Source organism: Triturus cristatus, chromosome 10, assembly GCF_964204655.1.
Source record: "Triturus cristatus chromosome 10, aTriCri1.1, whole genome shotgun sequence".
Taxonomy (NCBI): domain Eukaryota; kingdom Metazoa; phylum Chordata; class Amphibia; order Caudata; family Salamandridae; genus Triturus; species Triturus cristatus.
In genome coordinates, this window is record NC_140593.1 from 1,026,607,109 (window position 1) to 1,026,628,912 (window position 21,804).

Below are 21,804 nucleotides of genomic sequence, written 5' to 3' on the forward strand. Positions count from 1 at the left end.
AAAACCATAAATACGTAGTTTATTGTAAAATAAATATATATAAAAAAATAATAATACATACATAACTTAGCATTTAAAAAACCGTACAAATTCACTGAAAAAACCATAGGTTTCACACACGTTATAGTTAGGAATTAGCATTTAAAAAACCTTGCAAATTCACTTAAAAAACCATAGGTTTCACACATGTTATAGTTAGGTGGATATTTCACTCGTAAAAAACCAATGAAATTCCCCCGTTATAGTTATTTCAGATAACTATAACTCGCGCGACCGCCACTCTATCACAAGGATGATGTCATCAGTGATGTCAAGAGTGATGCCACTGACCATGTCATGAGTGATGTAATATGTGACATCATGCGCAGAGGATTGCGGGTGCGCGCGTTATAGTTATCTGAAATAACTATAACGGGGGAATTTCATTGGTTTTTTACGAGTGAAATATCCACCTAACTATAACATGTGTGAAACCTATGGTTTTTTAAGTGAATATATATATATATATATATATATATATATATATATATATATCGTCAAACCGCTGTTGTCCCCTGCTTAGAGATGCACTCCATGACCAAGCAGGACCCCATTCTTTGGCAACAGAGTCCTGTATTCAAACACAACTGGCATGCGTTTCCAAACTTCAATAAAAAAAGCCCTACGCGTTTCGCGGCTCCTTGCTGCTTGTTCACGGGCTGGCACATGCAGTTCTCGCAGGTGTTACGAGTGAGCCCAAAATCCCCTCATTTAAATACCACATTACCGCCCCCTGGTGAACTAGCTCCGGTGCAATCATCCCATGGTATTATGGGATTTGTAGTACTCACTCGCGAATGTTATCTCCCTTCAGTGGGTTCCGCCATCCACATTGTTCAGTGCATAATTATTTTGCCCTCCAGTGGGTCTCTGAAAAAGGCACCCGGTTTCAATAGTCTTAAGACTTGTCATTCTGCTAGCGGGCAGGTTCCAGTACCTCGCAGCAGTCCTTTAATTTTCAAAGGTGGTGCAATCTCCACGACCAGGACTGGCTGTATAATGTCGTCAAACCGCTGTTGTTCCCTGCTTAGAGACGCACTCAATGACCAAGCAGGACCCCATTCTTTGGCAACAGAGTCCTTTATTCAAACATAACCGGCATGCGTTTCATTAACATTCGCGAGTGAGTACTACAAGTCCCATAATACCTTGGGATGATTGCACCGGAGCTAGCCCTTTAGTCTAACAAAAAGTTCCACATTCCCCAGGAATAGTTGTCAAATTACAGCATGCCCAATCATGTATATTTATCAGAGAGGTATAGCGTTGTCCAGACACAAGGGAGCCCCCACTTTAAGTCAAAACAATACCCTTTCAGGCATAGAGTGACGCATAAATTATGCAAAAAAGAAGCATAGAACTGGGTACTTCTCAAGTTTAGATTGGAAGCAGCTCCTGTATAGAGCACCCTCAGAACCAGCAACACTCTAGATCTTCTCAATTCAAATGTCGGCTTTTCTATCAAAGTCTATAAGCATAGGATTAGCACAGTGCCATCCACGCCGAGATAGAAAGGGACAAAGTCTTTTGCCATTTTTACAGCAAAGTCTTTAAGCATAGAACTAGCACAGTGCTGTCCATGCCAAGCTGTAAAATGACAAAATCCATTTACCACTCCAGGCACAGTATTAGTATTACAGCTTTTAATTGGTAAAATACCAACCAAGCCAACCTGAAATGAGTAAAAGCAACCCCTGACTATATATTTATATATTTTTTCCATTAACAAGAGAAAAACGTTGCACTCGCCAGGGAAGTTTTCCAACTCTTTTATTGAGTCCAACAGGCATCCCAGCCTGAGCACTCAGGTGATAGTGCTCCGGCTGAGCTGCTGGTTGGAATCAATAAAAGAATTGGAACACTTTCCTGGCGAGTGCAGCATTTTTCTCTTGTTGATGGAAAAAACAATTCAGGGGTATTCCACCCCTGACGTATACACCGGTTGTGCAAAGTGGGCACTTCTTTTTTTTTTTTTCCGTTTGCACTATGGTGTGTGAAATGAATTATCTTTAAAATCTACCTTTTGCTGTGGTGCCGTGACTTTCGCCGTGTAAAAGAACTACACACGCAATGCAAAGGGATCCCAGGTATGTGTGTGTGTGTATATGTATATATATATATATATATATATATATCCTAAACCTACTGGCAGTCGCCAATAGGGTAGTTATAGTTAGGACCAAAGTTTCCTTAGGAAAGTGTTTTTTGTTTTGTCAATAACTTTGGAGCTTCTTGACGAATCTTGACAGCATTTTCAAAAAACGACCCCTATTCGGTTCAGCTGCTATGTTGAAGGTTTCGGGGTAATCCGTCAAGCAGGGGCAGAGAAAAAAGGGGGATCCCAAAACGCATTTTCCCCATGTTATGTCTCTGGGTTTTTTCATTTTTTGAACATGACTACAGCCTGAACCGCTGAACGGAATTACACCAAATTTGGAAGAAAGCTAGATGTTGGTCCAGAAAGTATGCTTTTAGTGAGTTGGTGTAAATCTGTTAAGTAGTTCCACAGATATTTCAGTTTAAAATATATAGATATCTGGTAGCCCAAAATCCTGCTGAAATGCTACTGAAATTTGATTGGTGTCAACACTTCAACCAGGAAGTGTTGGCAAAATAAAAGAAAAAAAAGTAAAGGGGGCAGGGTAGAAACGCCCTGACCCACTATGCCTCTTGGGGGGTGAGTCCCACTAGGACACCCCCCAGCCCAAAAAAGCATTTTCTTTTAAAATGTCAGCGTAATTTGCCAATCTGGCCGAAAATGGGAAAGAAAAGCAAAGCCCGGCCTCCAGCTCCTCGTTTATTATTTGATATTTGAGGGGTATTTCTAAAGCGCAACGTACGCTCCGGAGGGAGCATCTTGGCGCTGAGGTGGGCCAGGTCCCGGGGAAATTGTTGTAATAAGGAAGGGGGGTGCACAGGCCCCCCCTCATAGGGTTAATAATTCCACAGGGACCTCCAACTACCCGGGCTTCTAAAAAGTATTGATGCTCGGTAGGCCCGTATGGCCTCCCTTACTGCCCCGGGGACCACCACCTCCCCATCGCTTATTCCTTTTTAAACCGAGTGGCCTCTTAGACCGCTACCGCCCTGGAGCTCTAATTAAGAAAAATGTAGGGGGGCCGCTCGGACCCCCCCCCCCCGCAGCCTTGGGGACCACCACCTCCCTGGGGCTTTTTATACATTTAGAGTGGGGGCTGCACGGTGCCCCCACAGCCCCGGGGACTATCACCTCCCCGGGCAAATATAACAAAGGAGGGGGGCAAGCGGCACCCCTCCTGGAGCCTTAGAATTCCCTGGAGACTGCCCCCCTAGGGCCAGCTCCAGCAGTGTCCTGTAGTGTCCACACCCGATACATTGCAGCTTGCTATGGCTTACAAGACATAGCAAACTCTGCTCCGCTTCTAGTAAGCGGATCAGAATTGCTTTTCGACAGAGGGAGCTGTTAGCAGCTCCCTCTTTCAAAAAGCAATGCAGTTGAAAGACTGGGTGCCCTGTGGCCAGGCCCCGGGGAATGGGGGTCCCCAAATCCAAAATCGGCCCGGGAGGGGGGCCACGTGGCCTCCCTCTCATGTTAAAAAAAATCATTTTTAAAAATGGGCAGGTCCTGGGGGATGGGATCCCCGGGGCCAAAGTCAACCCAGCGAAGAGGGGCCTCACAGCCCCCAAACATTATTAAAAAAAGACTTAAAAAAAGGAAAAGCCAGGCCCTGGGGGATGGGATCCCCGGGGCCATAATCGGCCCGGGAGGTGTGCCAGTTGGCCCCGCTCCCCATTTCATAAAAGACTGGCCCCAGGGGATGGAGACCCGGTGCCGAAATTGGCCCAGGGAAGGGGGGCTAAGCAGCCTCCCTTCCCTAGAAAAGAAAAGATAAATTTTTTTTAAAAACTATGTCAAGTCGCCGCCACTCTGCAAACGCTCCTCCTAGCACCGTGATGGTTGAGTAATGCAGTCCCCTTGGATTCTGAGGGTCTTTGGTGGCCAACAAGCCCTTCTGCTACCTCCAGTAAGTCCTAGACCGCGGGATTGCTGAGAGGGCTTAAAGGTCACGCCCCCTTTCACCACCACTCTGCAAACGTGCCTCTTGGCACACAGCTGATTGGGGAATTAATGTTACTTTACTCCTGAGGGCCTCAGGACCAAAGTGGACTTCTACCCCCAACCAGTAGTGTGCCAGGTGGCGCATTTGCAGAGTGGTGGAGAAAGGGGGTGTAGCCTCTGACAACCTCTCAGCAATCCAGCTATATGGGTCTTACTGGAGGTAACAGGAAGGGTAGTTGGCTCCCAAGGACCGTCAAGAGCCAAGTGGACTTCATCACCCAACTAGTAGTACGCCAGGAAGCTCCTTTGCAGAGTGGTGGCGAAAGAAGGGAATGGCCACCGAAAACCTTTCAGCAAACCCACGGTGTGGGACTTACTGGAGGTAACAGGAGGGGTAGTTGGCCCCCAAGGACCGTCTGGAGCCAAGGGGACTTCATCCCCCAACCAGTAGTGCACCAGAGTGGTGGTTGAGGTTACAGGGACGTTATAGTTAGGAATTAGCATTTAAAAAACCTTCAAAATCCATTGAAAAAAAACAAAGGTTACAGGGATGTTATAGTTAGGCTCAGATTTCACTCGTACAAAAGCAGCTAATCACTCCCATGCGTCACAACCGATGCCTCATATAGTAGGCTCTGTGACGATATTTAAGCTGTATCAGGCGGAGATGGGCTTAGATTGCCACCTCACGAGGAGTCCCCAATGTCTCTGTCCAGTCATTGTTGTCTAGTGGGCCAATGTCTGCCTTCCATGTCACTCTGAGTGTGGGTAATGTGTTCGAGCTATTTATGACTAGTGTCTGGTAGACTTTCGCTATTTTGTGGGGCCCCAGGTCTCCCAGGAGGAGCTTACCCTTCAATGGGCTAAATTCTGGAAGGTTCATGAGGTCCTTAAGATAGGGAGTGATAGCAGTGTTTGGCCTCTGGAGGAGTGGGTGCTCGCCCTTTGAGCTGTTTGGAAGCAGAGAATATGTACAGTGCGCTGTTCCTTACCAAACACCATTGGCAGGCCATATCCATATCAGCATGATGTTAAGACAGCCATTGGAGCGAAAGAAGGGAGTAAAGAGCAAATTTCACATATGATTGTTCACCCTCCTCTTACCTTGGCATTTCCAAATTTTCTGATTTCACTAGGACAAAAAGTATTATAGCCACAAAGAAGACATGGTTCAAATGATATATTTTATTTAAAATAATGAATCAAAACTAACAGTACTTTCTAAGTTTATCATGCTTCTTAAAAGTTCTCTTTTTCATGGTCCTAGGTCCACATTCCTTATAAAAAAAACCTCTGTAGATTTAATTGGGCATCACTGCATAGTTAAAATGATACAGTCCACAAAACATTGTATACCTTAAAGGTACTCCAGCCAAACTCTCATACTGTAAAGGTCAAGCATAAATGTTTAAAATGTGATGCTAATTACTCCTTTTTGTTTTTGTTCTAGATTTCGAACTAGAGCAGACTTTATCAACTGTAAGTAAAATGTTTGCTTCTCAAATTTAGTTTTGACTTGAGAAACCTTAAATCTCTTTTAGGTATAAAAAAGAATGGACTCGGTGCACTGCGTGGAACTGTAGGCTTTGTGAAGCTTTGCGAGCAAGTGAGGTATGCAAGTGTCATGCTTGTCTTGTGCTGCACCATGCTACCATACAACTGACTTTTTTCATTTAGGGCACTCTTACTGCTATTTCAAAGCTAGCCACTAACTTTAATAGCTTGTGTGAATTTCACTATATTGCCTGAAATCACTAGTTTAAAGTACCTCCGCAGGCTGTACTTCCGTATCCAAGAACCATGATTTGTATAGCATGTAGCATTGCGTCTGTAGAGATGTGTAACAACAGGCTAATGAAAAACATTTGGAGCCATCTGTCATTACAAAAACCTCAGTATGATACACAATGTATTCAATTGCTAATAGGAAAATAAAAATAAGTGGAATTGTCAAAATCACAAACAGCTGTTTATTTTGTGAAGAATATTAAGACTGGCAAAGTGGATGCAAGCAGACTGAAGGGTAAAATAAACAGATCGTTTTTTATAACAGCTCAGGGCTGTTGGGTGTACATGGAGCTGTTTGGTATTCCCAAGCATTTTATATTTTGGTATTACAAAGATGCCGTTAAGAATTGCAGTGCTTCATATGTACAATTATACCAAAAATACCAAGACTGAAATAGGCCACACAGAATGTATTGGATTTTTACCTAAAGATGATCTCTGCAGTGAGAGCATGGGGGGGAATGGGACTGTACTATTAAATATGTCGTCACTCAGTGGAAGTGATTTATTCAATGGAGTGGCCAAGGATTTAGTTGGCATTGGCAATCCTTATTCACTACAAATGTTATTTATTCGTGTAGGCGGTGAGTTATAGCTTTAAGTGGACATTAAGCCTGCATCACCACAGCAGCATTAGTACCAATTATGCATTGATCTGCCCATTCATGTGTATTTCCTGCTTTCATTCTTCCCACCAGCCATGTGTGCCTATTCTTGTTATCTGTGACTCTCTGTGTGTGTGTGTCTTATGTCTGTATCTCCGTCTATATGGGTGCCAGAGTGTATGTTATCTGTTATGTGGCTGCATACATTTCCTGGGTACCTTTGTGTCTGCTGATCTGCGTGCATGAGACACTTTGAGCCCCATTACGAGCCTGGCGGTCCATGGACCGCCGGACTCGTGGGACCTCGGCGGTGGCGGTCTCCCGACTGCTCTATTAGGAGTCGGGCAGTCTGACCATCACAGCCCGCTGCAGTCGCCAGGGAACAGTTGTATTATGGCAGTCAGGAGGCCGCAGTATGGTTGGCAGGACTGACGCTGTCCCGTCAAGCATATTACAAGTCTCCACTCCGCCAGCAGTGTCATGGAGGTTCCTCTTCTATTAAAACTGTGACGGAGAGAAAACAAAGGAGGCCCTGCAGGGATGCATGCAGGGGGCACAACCTGTGTGCATGCACCCCAATTCCTGCACGGCATGGACTTCTCAGTCCATGCCGTGCAGGAACTATTTTTGGTGTTCCCATTGCAGTGCCCATTTTTAGAGGTACTGCGGGAACGACAAAAACCAGCCCGTTAGGCAGGAGGAAACTCCTAATCTGGTGGGTGGTCTGACCACAGCTTTAGCGGTGCGGCAGTGGGGCAGACCCGGTGCGGCACCCCCAAAGTCGTAAACGGACCCTTTATGTTTTTAGCTTGCGCTTCTCTCTGTCTATGTACATGAGCATGTGTGTGTTTGTTGGTTTTTGTGAGAGGCTACCTGTATGAATGCATTTTATTGCATAATTTCTTCAAATCATTGCAAATTGCAACTCAGTAACGTAAAATAGCAGTTAAAAACGTGCCTTACACCTTTTGTAAACAAAAACTTTGTGCAAAAATACATGCCTTAAAATTACAATTTAAAACTGCCCTCGCACCTTTTGTAAACAATGACTATGTGCAAAAATACAAAATAATATGTGGCCCTATTCCGGCCTTCATTACAAATTGCTCAATGGTGACGTAAAATAACAGTGAAAACAAGCATTTGCAATGCAATAGGTCTCGTATTTATAAGAGTTTGAGCTATTGGCATTGTAAAATTACAATGCCTTTTATTTATGTTTTGGTTTTAAAACAAATAAAAGGCATTGTCATTTACAATGTCAGTAGCATAAACTCGCATAAAAGCAGTGTGTGGAGTGCAGCAGTGTGCCGCGTGCAGCAGTGTGCCGCGTGCAGCAGTGTGCCGCGTGCAGCAGTGTTTCGTGTAGCAGTGTGAGGCATGCAGCACTGTGGCGTGCAGCGGCGTGCAGCAGTGTGCTGCGTGCAGCAGTGTCGTGCAGCATGCAGCAGTGAGTAATGCAGCAGTGTGCAGCAGTGTGTGGCATGCAGCAGTGTGCCGGTTGCATCAGTGTGTGCCGTGCAGCAGTGTGTGGCGTGCAGCAATGTTTCGTGTAGCAGTGTGTGGCGTGCAGCAGTGTGTGGCGTGCAGCAGTGTGCGGCGTGCAGTGTGTGGCGTGCAGCAGTGTGAGGCGTGCAGCAGTGTGAGGCGTGCAGCAGTGTGTGGCGTGCAGCGGCATGCAGCAGTGTGAGGCGTGCAGCAGTGTGAGGCGTGCAGCAGTGTGAGGCGTGCAGCAGTGTGAGGCGTGCAGCAGTGTGAGGCGTTCAGCAGTGTGAGGCATGCAGCAGTGTGAGGCGTGCAGCAGTGTGTGGCGTGCAGCAGAGACACGTGGAGGGTGAGGAGAGACGTGTGGAGGGTGAGGAGAGACGTGTGGAGGGTGAGGAGAGACACGTGGAGGATGAGCAGAGACACATGTGGAGGGTGAGCAGAGACACGTGGAGGGTGAGGAGGGTGAGGTGGAGGGTGAGGAGAGACACGTGGAGGGTGAGGTGGAGGGTGAGGAGAAACAGAGTTGGAGGGTGAGGAGAGACGGAGGTGGAGGGTGAGGAGAGACGGAGGTGGAGGGTGAGGAGAGACGGAGGTGGAGGGTGAGGAGAGACGGAGGTGGAGGGTGAGGAGAGACGGAGGTGGAGGGTAAGGAGAGACGGAGGTGGAGGGTAAGGAGAGACGGAGGTGGAGGGTAAGGAGAGACCGAGGTGGAGGGTAAGGAGAGACCGAGGTGGAAGGGAATCAGAAGTGGAGGAGAGAGAGAGGTGGAGGGTGAGGAGAGACAGTGGTGGAGTGGGGGGGGAGGGGAGGATATCACTTTTACTTCCTCTCCTAGTGTAAGGTAACGCCCCCACCCCACAGGCCCTGCCGGGGCCGAGAGCAGATCACTGTTCGCATCAGCCGTCACCCGAGACCGCTCCGTACATGTTGGTAAATAGAGGTTCACTATCTGTTGATAATGGGATTCACTTGGGGGGCTGACTTAACTCCTCCACCCCCAGGGCCAACACTGAGAAGGCATCAGAGACCTGGTGCTGCCTATGCTGCCTATGCTGCAGTACTGCGAGAGAGAGGGATGGGGGGGCGGGCAGAGGAAGAGGAGTGGGGTTAGAGAAGGGACAGGTGGGGAGAGAAAGAGGAGAGAAGGGACAGAGACAGAAAAGGAGCAAAAAAAGAATTAGAGAGAGTAAAGAGGAGAGTTGGGGAAAATGAAAACATTACGAGAGAACATGTAGCAAAGAGGTGGAGAGAGAAGATGGGAGAGAGTAAGGACGCAGCCAAGAGATAGGGCAGAGACAAAAAGAATCGAAACAATACAAAAGTATTTTCCAAACTCGTAAATAACCACGGGCCAAATAACTGATCTGCAATGAAGCATCCGAATCCGGTATATTATGACGTTAACCATGCAATAAAAAATAAATTTAAAAAAACACCCAAAAACATGTATACACCATGTTGACCCTTTTCCATGCAACGTATTCTAAAACGCCATTCTCATTCATACATTCTCAGCAAAGCTGTTCACAAGAGTGACAGAAAATGTGGCATTAGTGTTACATTTTTGTTTACATCCATACGGATGCCAAGCGGAAGTGATCGCGTTTGCGATCAAACATCAAAGCGGTGAAAGTAATCGAGCAGAGCATCAAAGGGCTGGGTGAGAAGGGAGGGGGAATGCAAGGGTCAAAGCGGCGAAAGTGAAAGTAATCGAGCAGAGCATCAAAGGGCTGGGTGAGAAGGGAGGGGGGAATGCAAGGAGCAGAGGAGCAGCTGTGCACGTGCACGCCATCGTGCACTCAAGCCCTAGGCCAGCAAAACCATGTGGGTAGCACTTTTGAAAGCCCACTTACAAAATGTCTCAAAGAGACAGCTTTCGCTGTCTCAGCGAGACCTAAAAAACCTGTGAAGAAAAAAAGAATTAGGATGGTTTCAGGGAAAGCAAGTGTTTGGGCTACTCAGACTTTACCGTGAGGACAGACCTGACCAAAAGGCTCCAAGAAACTGGTGCACACAAGAGCAGCTTAGACCGCAAAACATGTTCTCAGAACAGAGGTGGTACTGGCACAGACAAAACTTTTTTTAGACAATCCACTCAAACTTTAAAGTGCCGGTCTGCAAAGCTCTACTCACAGCTCCCCAACAAGCAAGAGCAAACTTTTCAGGTGCTATCAAGAGTGTTGTACTAGTGCTTTTACAGACCAGACAGTCCTTAGCTTGTCTACAAGCAGTTTACCAATTGAAGTGTAGGCTATCTGAGCACTCAAGCTGGCTGTGGCACCATGGTCAGCATAACTACCAATAAGAGTGCCAATCTGAGTACATTAACACTGCAGTGATTCTCTCTAGGGCACTACAATTTATAAAGCACTTGTGAACACACCAGTAACCAGTCTATGGAAGGTTCCACATATCCATATCGTGCTGAGAATGGCAGACCAAGGATGCTCTCGTTTTCTAAAATTAATATGAATATAAATACCCTTCTATCAAATAAATATAAACTAATTTCACCATCAATCAAATCCATCCGGCATTTCATCAGAACACCCAAATCATGTTAAAAAAACTTCGGCATCTCAATCACAGTTCCAAAGTAGGAAGCATCAACTCGTTACAGACAATATTTGTTTCCAAGTGTTTCAAACAAAAATCACACCGATATACATATTCCGAGCTACTAAACAGCAGTTCCATCCTAGCCCTAATACTAATCTTTTTAATGAAACTACTGGAAATCTTAGATGAATCAATAAGTTTGCTTTATGAATACGCCTAGACACCATAATTTACACGAAAATCGTCATCATTGATGACATGGTCGCTCTACTCAGATGTCCACAAGGAGACTGCGCTACTACTATCTACTGAGACAGTAGCAATGACTTATCAGTTCAAGACTGACATTTCTCACCGATTCACTCCATTCAACTGCACACCTTGTTTCAGGCACCAAGAAGTTTGGCTTCAATCCCATTCCAAAGTGCCCTTCAAGGTTTAGACACGATCATATGTGGCTGCTTAATATGTAAAATCCTCACATTTAAACAACCTTATTTACGTCACATGCTACTCATCACAGTATTCCAGCAGATTACCATCTAACAGCTGCCACAATACCACCAACCCCCACTAATCACCATCCTGCACAGTGCAGAATGCCCAGTGGCGTGCGTGTCAATGCACCTCCTCCCAAAACACTTCACCGTCGCTGAAACGAAGGGTCGGGAACTGTCAAAGATCATTAAAGGGTCAGAAAAACCAAGCAACACTGAAGAACATGCGGTAAAACAAAACACAGGAAGGCAAGCACCTTACAAACACTAAAAAGAATGGAGTCATTGTGACTATCAGGTGGCGCAAGTAGAACATTCACCAAAGCTCTCGAATGCAGAAATACTCATCATATTTCACAGAAAAGGCAGTACAAGCCCTGTAAGTGGAGACACTTTTTGCGAACGGTCACCTCGACAACTGCAACAGCCAATGAGAGCTTGAAGGATAAAGATGTGTCCTCTTGCAAAAGGAGAACAGTCAGATTGTGTGGGGAGAAATTGCAACACAAGTCTGCAAATTACGGGAAACAGCTCTTATAACACCGTACAAGGGAGAAACCCCCGTATGTGCCAGAAAAAAATAATAAGTGCTCACATACAAACCGTGCATGAAGGGGGCACCTATCAGCGTGACAAATGGGAGGAGCATTGCAGCTAGTTAAAGGAAGGCATATCTCTCCGCGTCACTGCCTGTTGTGAAGTGAAACACCCACGTCCCAAATCTCGGGAGAGGGGAGCAAAACGTACTGCCAGTCCCTTAAAGAGGGTGTGAGATTCTCCCCGTAATCGGTTTCGAAAGAGCAGAAGGCAAACACTATCGAAATGACTGCCGTGAAAAAGGGCAAACTGTTTGTCAAAGCCAAAGGAGGGTGGGAAAGCACCATGATAAAGGGGCGGTACGTGTCACAGGACATGATGAAGACTCACACCCCGTTAAGGGGGTAACTCAAACCTATCGTCACAGATCGATATAGGGTGGGGGCAAACACCGTCACATTGCCCTAAAGCTGAGCTGACACCCTGGTAACGATGAAATGAAATCAAACGCCGTCATACTTTGTCAAGTAAGGAATCCTTCATTAAAAAAACACCAAAAGAGGCGGGGTGTTAACAAGCATTGGCCGCGAGGCCACGAAAGTGAAGCGGACGCGTCCGCGAAAGTGAAAGTGATCGCGATTGCGATCGCGTGCTGCAGAGGAAAGACACATGGCGCTGCGCGCGTGCACGTTCACGTGCACTGAAGCTTTAGGCCACGGCAGCACTTTGAAAAGCCCACTTACAAAATGTCTCAAAGAGACAGCTTTCGCTGTCTCAGCGAGACCTAAAAAGGACCTTGCTCATTTTTTAAAAGATGACTTTGTGCAAAAATACAACATGCTACATGCCCCTATTCCGGCCTTCAAAATGTGTCCTACGCTCTTCGTACCCCAGCTTTCCAGGAAAGAGTCTTATGTTCAAACCCCACTTATGCCGGCGACATTCCTGACTTGCTGTGCTGTGAGACATAAAGTGGTTTCAGAGTGCCTCAATGCTGGTATTGGATTGTACAATTCGTGCACTTGATTATGGGGCACCTTGGAGTTGTTTTCCAGCCAGCTGTTGCCAGTTGTGTTCAGTGGCCTCCATTCATGTTACTGTCCAGGCTTTGTAGAACATATCCCGTGTGTGATGGTCTAGGTTTGTTCAATTTTGGCAGTGCGGTTTGCATCTGGTTTTATTTCATTTGGGTCCCTTTGAGCAATACTCATTAATGATCCAAAGAACTGTGCAGGATAAGAGCAAATCAACTGCGTCTGCGCATGTCTAACCCCATAGCTTATAATCATTAGTTTTAGCAACTTCCGGCGATTTTGGAGTAAGGCGGGACAGCAACATATTAGATGTTCCATAGACTCTGATCTATAGTTGCACATCCTGCATTTGACAGTCTTCAGCAGGGATTTCCAGCCAGGGTTTATTTCCGTTATTGGCAACAACATTATACGCTCCCATTGGATTTCTTTCCTAAGGTGCTATCCGTGTATGGCTGAAGGCTGTTTGCCTCATATGATTTCTTTAGGCCCGACAACTCGCCAGTAACCTTGAATCTGGCCGTGTCATCCTTTCTTGATAACTGGAGGGTTTGGTTGTTTAACACCTTCTTGATTGCTGCATAGTTTACTTCCTCTAGGAGCCAACTCGCTGTAGATAGATCCAACTCTGCCACAGCATCAAGACAATACTTCTGCCATGGGTTTCGATCGCCTTTCAAATATTGTTTTCAGCACCTTCTTTAATGATCCTTTCTGGGCTTTTAGTGTCCTAAACCAGTATTTTACCAGGGTGCTCCTACATTCATATTTTTGTTGCACCAGGCCAAACTCAAGCCGGATCAGGCTGTTATGTGTATATTCAGAGAGTCCAAAAAGCCTTTTGTAACACTGGCACTGAGTTTTTTCCATTTTCTTTTCCAACTTTCCAGGGAATGTTTGTGATGCATACCCAGCTACTGCAAGCAGTTTAGATTTTGTCACTTTTCTTATTGGTATCGTGGTTGGACAGTGTAGTTTGCCCTGTAGTTTGCACAATGCGTAGATGGTAGCTTGTATTTTTGCTTTTGGCTTTGCCTGGTGCATGGTTGCTTTCCTTTATCATTTAGCCACGCTCCTAGGTAGTGGTATGCTCTTTCTGTTGCTATATTCTTACTGCCCAACCTCCACTTTAAGAGACCTTTTTTTCGGGTGATGTCCAAAGACTACGACTTTGGTTTTACTAGGGTTTGTCGCAAGTTTGTTTGCCTCATTGAAGATGTCCAGTGCATTCGAATCTCTTAGCAATCCAACTCTGGTGTGATCGAAATACACCAGATCATCAGCATACTGGAGCACGTGTAGTTGGTGTTGTCCAATTTTCAGAGTTAGCAACGATGCACCTTGTAGGGCTTTCCCCTGGTCGGCCGTGTACAAACTGAAAAGAGAACTAGAACGCAGCCCTCTTTTAGGCCTCAGTCTGTGGGCAGTTTGTGTGTGGCCGCGTCCCCCTCCAGTTTGATTCTCACCCGGGTGTTACTATATATTGCCTTCAGGAGGTTACATGGAATCTTCCCGCTTTTCAGTTTGTTCCAAAGCTTGCTTCAATTCACTCCATTGAAGGCTGCTGAATAGTCAACAAAGCATGCAAATGCTGGCAGATTGTTTATGGAATTTGCCTGCTGTGCCAGAAAAGATAATGCCACTATGTTGTCTATGGTCGAGCAGCCATTTTCGGAATCCGGTTTGATAAAAAGATAGGAATCCTGTTTTTTTATATTCCTATTTAACGTGTCTGATAGCTCGGGTTCTGTCCCTCAGGCTTCTGTTGTATTTCCAGTTTCGTTCTTGATTCCCAGGCATCTTGTGTGTTGTCTTTCAGGCACCACTTAACAAGACCGCTTGCAGCTCTTCTATCCAGGTGACCCAATTCCGGATGGATGGAGTGGGTGGCACACTGTTTCTCGTGCAGCTTGGTTCCTGATTCCAAGTCTCCCATTTTACTGCAGTAAATGGGTTCCATCTAATCCTCCCTAGTAATTTATACTCCTCCACTCCTCGTGTGTGACTTATGAGCTCCAATTTGTTTCGATGTCCACTCTGGAGATTGAATTCTGTAATGAGCATTGCGTGGACGCTTGCTTCATGTTGGTATGTCCCGAAGCCTAAGATACGATGACTGATGCTTTTCCTAATGAAGGTGTAGTCAATAATTTTTTATTTTTTTTTGAAAACCTTTATTTCGAAATTCAGGACACAGCTATTCAGCCGACAGCCCGAAGGTTCGGCAGCATTGCAAGTTAGATACAGTAATGTGTCCCCGATACAGTACGATGAGTAATGCAAAGGTCCAATTTTAAGTAAACACAGAAAAACACACAACAAACCCCAGCAAGGCAGAAACATTGAAATCCCATGGCGAAAGCCCCCAGGGGAGGCAGGACCCCACTCATCTACAAAGTATAAGACTGTGTGCGGAGGAAAAAGGGGAACAGCAGAGGCCCAGAACAGTTACCAAAACCAAACCGTGCTGGAAGGTAGGTCAGGGGGAAAGCTGTTCCTCGGGAGGTTCCAGGTCCGGGGCAAGACATATTCCCCCCCTGTATTGGTTCCACCGCCCCCAGATGGCATGCCACTTCCGGGGGCGACCTCTAGAGCAGTAGACCGTCTTCTCCCTAAACATGCTCCAATCCATGTTCTCCTTCCACGCGGTCAGTGTAGGGGGTCCCGAGGAGCCCCATAATCGCGCGATATCCCTTTTAGCTACCATGTTACCCAGAGTCACCCATTGGGTCTGCGCCTCATCGAGATCAGTGGGCCCCCAGACGTTCAGGAGGCAGCACCGCGCCTCCGGCTGTACCACAATGCCCGTCACCTCCCCCATAACTGCATGGACTCTCCTCCAGAACTCCACAATGACGCCACATTCCCAGATGATGTGCAGGAAAGTACCCACCATACCACATCCCCTTCTGCACAGGCCGTCCTCCGAGAATCCCATGTGGACCAGCCTTGGCCCCGTAACATACACCCGGTGCAGTATTTTAAGCTGCACCAGCCTCAGACGCGACGGGATCGCAACCTCCTTAGGCGAAGAAACCGCTGACTGCCAGTCCTCATTATCCAACTCGAGGCCATCCCTGGTCCACTGTTCTCTCAGCCCCAATAGCAAGTCTGCCCGGACGTTTATCAACTTCTTATATATGAGCGAAATCGTGCTCTCGGGCATATGACCATCAAGGACTCGGTCCTCAAGGGGAGAGGACTCCGGCACCTTCTCACCCTCCACAAGGACTGATCGGAGGGCGTGACGCAGCTGGATATACCTAAAATACTCAGAAGGCCCTAGCTCAAACTCAGTCTGCAACTCCTCGAAGGACTTTACCCTCCCCTTATGCAGCACATCTCCCACCTTGGATATACCTATCAGGTCCCACTTATCAAAGCCTTTCGTGTGCCAGAGTCTTCCCAACCTTTCCGATTCAAACAATGGGGTAGCGAGGGTGAGCCTATCCTTCCAGCCCAGCGAGTCGGTCGCCATCTTCCATACGCGCACCGCCACACCTGTGGGCCCCGTGAGGGACGAGTCTAGGGACCGCGAATACAACGCCCTGTAGTAGTTGCCTCCGCGCAGCAGCCACCTATCCATGGCATACCCAGGGCTAAGGGCAGGGCCGTAAAACCCATGGTTGATCGCGCTCAGCTGCGTGGCCCAATAGTACCGTCGGATGTCTGGGAGCGCAATGCCCCCATCGTACCATGGGAGCGTCAACTTTGAAATAGCTATTCGCGGCCGCCCATCCCACAGCAACGTCCTTTGGAGGCCTTCGACCTCCCGAAAGTATTTGGCCGGTACCCAGTCCAAGGTGTTCTGGAGGGCATAGAGGAAGCGGGGAAGGGACATCATTTTGAACAGGGCCGCACGCCCAACAAGGGAGAGCGGCAGCCTCCGCCAACCTTCAACATCTCGCCTCAAGCGTGCCAAGGGGGGGAGCAGGTTCCTCTCATAGCGCACAACAGGGTCCATGGATATAAAAATCCCCAAATACACAAAACCTTGCTGGGCAACCTGTATCGAACATGTTCTAGGGATCGGTGGGACCTCGCCACTAAGAACGTACAAGTACGATTTGCCCCAATTAATCACAAGCCCCGAGTTCCTACCGAACGATGCGAGTACGTCACAGACCACTATAAGTGACTTCTTCGGTGAGGCAAGATACAACAGGATATCGTCGGCATAAAGCGAAATACGATCCTCGTGTTCAGGCGACCACCGAAGGCCCCGTATATCCGGGTGCCAACGTATCCACGCAGCCAACGGTTCAAGGGCGAGGGCGAACAACAGAGGCGACAGGGGGCAGCCCTGCCGAGTACCCCTACCAAGCTGAAACGGAGTAGATGCCCGACCATTCACCACAACATTCGCTAGTGGCCCCTCGTACAGCAACCGGACCCAACTCACAAACCCGCGACCGAAACCAAACTTGGCCAGAACGGCCCATAAGTATGCCCACTCCACCGTGTCAAAGGCCATCGTGGCATCAAGAGATGCCACAACAGCCGGTTCACGCAGCGTGCCCGCCCTGGCGATGACGCCATGAAGACGCCTAAGGTTCAATGCTGTGTTTCGGTGCGGGATAAAGCCAGATTGATCCGGGTGGACCAGATCGCCAAGTACCCTAATCAGACGGGTAGCCAGGAGTTTGGCCAGAATTTTCGGCTCGGCGTTGAGGAGTGAAATGGGCCGATAGGAGGCGCATCTATCTCGGGGTTTACCCTCTTTGTGTATGACCACGATCGACGCCAGCCGCTGGTCCAACGGAAGGATCCCATCTCCCCGCGCCTCCAAAAACATGGCGCGCAGGTGAGGGGCGACCCTATCCGGGAACAGTTTGTACAGATCGATCGGCAGTCCGTTCGGTCCAGAGGCCTTACCCGAATTCAACGCGCGAATCGCCCCCGCCACCTCATCAACCGTGATGTCGCCATCCAAATCGTCCCTATCTATGTCAGAGAGGCAGGGCAACTCGATATCACGGAGGAGATCAGTCGAGTCTTCGGGCGGCCTGTCCGACACAGAGGAATAAACCCTATGAAAATACTCCGCGAAACACTCCACAATCCCCTCAGGTTCCACAATCGCCTCTCCCCCCTCTCCAATCAACTCTGGCACCACCCTATTGACCCGTTGCTTCCTGTCCAGCCACGCCAGGAGTTTCCCTGCCTTATCTCCAACATCATACAGACGGCCCTGTTGTTCCCTGCTAAGGGTCTTGGCGGCTTCTGTCACCAGGTCCCTATACTCCGCCTGCTTCAAGCAAAGCTCATGCAATGAGGACTCTGTGACCTCCTCCTCCATATCCCCCTCAAGGGCCGCAATCTCCTCCTCCACTTGCCGCACTTCGCAATCCCTCCGATTCTTGGCAGTCACCACCAGGGAGAGGGCCTCCCCCCGAAGCACGGTCTTAAAAGCTTCCCACAGCGAGATCGCCGGTTCCCAGATTGTCCTTAAAGTAATTATCTACCTTCTTTACCAGGGCGCTGCGCATCTTGGGGTCTCGGAAATACCATGGGTTAATGGGGGCCACCCTCCCTCCTCCCTCCCGACCGAGATCCAGCCGGATCCACACTGGCGAGTGATCAGAGATACCACGTGCCATGTGCCTCGCCTCGGATATCAACGAGGCATGTGCGGCCAGAGTGAGCAGGTAGTCAATCCTGGAGAGGCTACCATGCGCCCCGGAGTGAAACGTGTATTGACTCTGTGTGGGGTGCCGGAGCCTCCAGCAGTCTATCAGGCCAAATGTGTCCAGGAGGTCTGGAAGCCATTTCTGAGCCCCCCCTGTGTCCCTGGGCGGGTATCTATCCAGCAGTCCGGAGCCCACAGCGTTGAAATCCCCTCCCACTACCAGCATGCCCCCCGGGAGAGTCAGCAAAGCCCTGCCCAATTCAGCAAATGTGGCGGCCTGCAGGGCCGGCGGGACATAAACCGAAACCAAAACCAAAGTCCTTCCTTCCCACCGCCCCGCCACCGCCACAAACCTCCCCCTATCGTCAACAATGGTGGAGTCCACCTCAAAAGGCAGTGATGCTCTAACGAGGATGCCCACACCCCTGGACCCAGAAGAGAATCCCGAGTGTGCAATGAATTTATACCCCTTCCTATTTAGGGCGTAGCACGTATTGCCTATGAGATGCGTCTCCTGCAGCAGTACAACGTCTGGCATTGAGCGTTTCAGAAATTGCAAAACAATCCCCCTCTTAATGCGATCCCCCAAACCATTAACATTCCAGCTTATAACACTTAGGCCTCTACCCCCCATCCTCAAACGGAAAGAGGCCCACCCCCCACCCGAGGCGCCACCATGGAACAACCCTGAGGATAATCATCATGCCTTGCAGAAATAAACCCCCCAACAACAAATTCAAACTCCCCATAACTCCCCCCACCCTGCACCCCTGCTGCAGCTTAAAAAGCCCCCCCAACTTGCAGTGTGCCTGTCGCCCTACAAAAACAAAAATCTACAAAAAAGTACCCCAAGGGAGGAAAAGAGCACCCCTCGTCCTCCCGCAACCCTCCACAGTTACTGCACTCTGTTCAAATCTTCAAATATGGTCAAATCAAGTCAGGCCGGCTTTGAGATATCAGCCCTGTCCATCCCGGCCACTGTCTCCATGCTCAGCTGTGTCGTCCCCGGTCCGTCGCCGGGGCAAAGCGTCCAGCCATTCGTCGGCCATAACAGGAGAGTCAAAAAAGAATGTCCGATCTTCATGCACCACCCGTAGTCTGGCGGGGAAAAGCATGGCATATTTTAGGTCCCGTTCCCGAAGTCTTCGCTTCACCCCCAGGAAGCTCTGTCTCTGTCTCTGCACCTGCTGGGTGAAGTCCGGATAAAAATTCACCGACGCATTCTGGAAGGGGACTGGGCCCGTCACCCTCGAAGCTTGCAGGATAGCGTCCCGATCTCGAAAATGAAAGAGCCGGGCGACAATCGGCCGCGGCGGGGCACCCGCCTTGGGCCGTCCGCCCGGCACTCTATGGGCCCTTTCCACCGCAAAAAACTTTCCAAGGCCCTTAGGCTTCAGATGATTGAGGACCAAATCTTCCACCAGCAGTGTAGGAGAGTAGGGTCTGCTTTCTATGTTCACCCCCACTTTTTGCTTTTGCTTTACTGGTTTACGACTTAGATGTGGCTGTGGGCCTGCTAATCAGACCCACAGCCCTGCTGTTCTCTCTCTAAATTACTACTATGTACTTTAGGTGCATAACCCATTTGGATAGGATCACCTTATTGGCCCCTGTACAGTGTACCCTAGGTACCCAGGGCATAGGTGTACCCTAGGCCTACCAGGGGCTGCAGCATGTATTGTGCCACCCCTGGCCTGGCCTTCCATTTTGACACAACTGGCTGATCACTCAGCTGGGGCAAGGTCGTGTAATCACCCCTTGCTTAGGTGTAGTATTCCTATACCTAACTTACATATAGACACATGTGTACCTATCAGTCACTCCTATGGCAGGCCTTGACAATCCTGGAGGCAGAGTGCTTGGTACCATGTGAGATGGTGCTCTAGCATGAGCTGAGCCTGTCTGCAGCTTTCGGAACCATGTCCTTATAGCTGTTCTATGATATAGCCTACCATATACTCTTAAAGTGCCTTATAATCTTAGACGGTTATGGTAACTATGGTTTGGCTTTATCAAAGCATGTCGTGTAAGGTGTCTAACACTCGGGAATAATACCCCCATGCCATTTCTGGACATGAGAATATTATTCCCCCCTTCTAGAGGGAAAGACATGTTAAAATCATACTTCAACTGTTAGCCTCTGACCAAAGCCTCAGCATCACAAAATGGATGCTGCTGCCACGACACAAGTCTGACCTCCTGCTGCTGGGAGGGATCCCAGCCAGGGAGGCCTGGACAATAGGTTTCCTGCTTGGGGAGGTGCTAGCACCTCCCCAGACAGCCTTTAGTGTATTGGGGCAGGGTGGGCTGAAAGGAATGAGACATGCCTGGGGCACACAAGGTGTTCCTTGCATAGTCCAGTTCAAACCGGCGCTGGGGCACTCCAGCCCCAGCTCTGGCGCGAAACTGGACAAAGGGAAGTGGGTGTAACCACCCCCTCCCAGGTCCCACCCATAAGGCGTGACCTAGCAGGTATCCCAGCCCCCCAGATTAGTATAAGAGTGGGAGTTGGGCCTCAAGACTTTAGATTATCCTGAACCTGCAAAACTGAACAGAAACTCTGGACCTTCGACATTCGACGAAAGAAGAAGACTGAAGAATCTCCCTTGTAGCCAAGGAGTGGCTACCCTGTGCAAACAGGCACCATCAAGTGACTACCCTTTGCTTTGTGAAACGTTCGACGAGGAACCGACTGCAGAGCCCGACCAGAGCCTTGATTTCCAGACTTCTCCGACCCTCATCCACATCTGCAGCAGAGCTGAGATCCGTGGAGGCGACGAGCGACGTGGGACCGGCTACCTGGGAAAAGTGGCTAGTAACTTACAGCGCAGCTTCTGAGGTACCCTCGAAGTTGTGCACCGGGGATTGAGAAGCCCCAACCCCAAGCACCATCTGCACCGAAGACCAGCCCCCCACACTCCACGAGTCCTGCGTGGGGCCCTTCAGCATTTTCCTGCTTGCCGCGTCTGTCCGGTTGCTTGCCCGCTGGCTAGTGGCCTTTGTGACGACGCTCCCTAAAATCTTCTGCGCTGGTTTGGCTCCCCCTGACTGGCTCCCGCTTCTCTGCAAAGAAGAAGCACCCCAGACCTTCCTGGTCTGCACCAGAAGCAAGTCCCTTGTTCTTCGTGGGTTCCGCTTGCCAAGGCTTGGTGAGTCCTAGTCCAACTTCGACGCCGCCGACAGCAAGAGCCTTCGTGGGACAGCTCGCCTCCTGGTCCTGGTCGTCCTCGACGCTTCCTGGTCCTCCTGGCTCCAGCGACAAGCTTCACCTTCACCTGCAACTCTTCACGACATCGCCTGGTTCCTTCCTGGTTCCACGTGGTCACTGGCTAGTGACCTTGACTCTGTCCCTTCTGCTTGCAGGTTTCTTCTCTTCGTGATCCCAGCCTTGGGATCCACCGGACACTCTCCCCTGACTGCCTGTCAGCATCTTTCTTCAGGCATCCATAGGAGTCGACGACGAAAACGACGCATCTTCACCCCTATGCACCCGCAGCCTGTGGGCTAGGTAACTTGGGTACTCCGGTGCTCATCAGGATAGTGACTATCCTAGTGTCTAGTTTTCAAGTCTCAACTTCCTAGCTACTCC

General features: G+C 48.8%; 1 protein-coding gene across 3 annotated transcripts in view; it reads left to right on the top strand.

Moving 5' to 3' along the window:
* The window catches only part of IQCK (IQ motif containing K), a 513,956-nt gene that overhangs the window by 52,745 nt on the left and 439,407 nt on the right, over positions 1-21,804 (top strand). For all 3 annotated transcript variants that reach the window (XM_085629065.1, XM_085629066.1, XM_085629067.1), the window contains exon 4: positions 5,529-5,557. In XM_085629065.1, the coding sequence (XP_085485191.1) occupies positions 5,529-5,557 (29 nt within the window). The remainder of the gene's footprint in view (positions 1-5,528; positions 5,558-21,804) is intronic.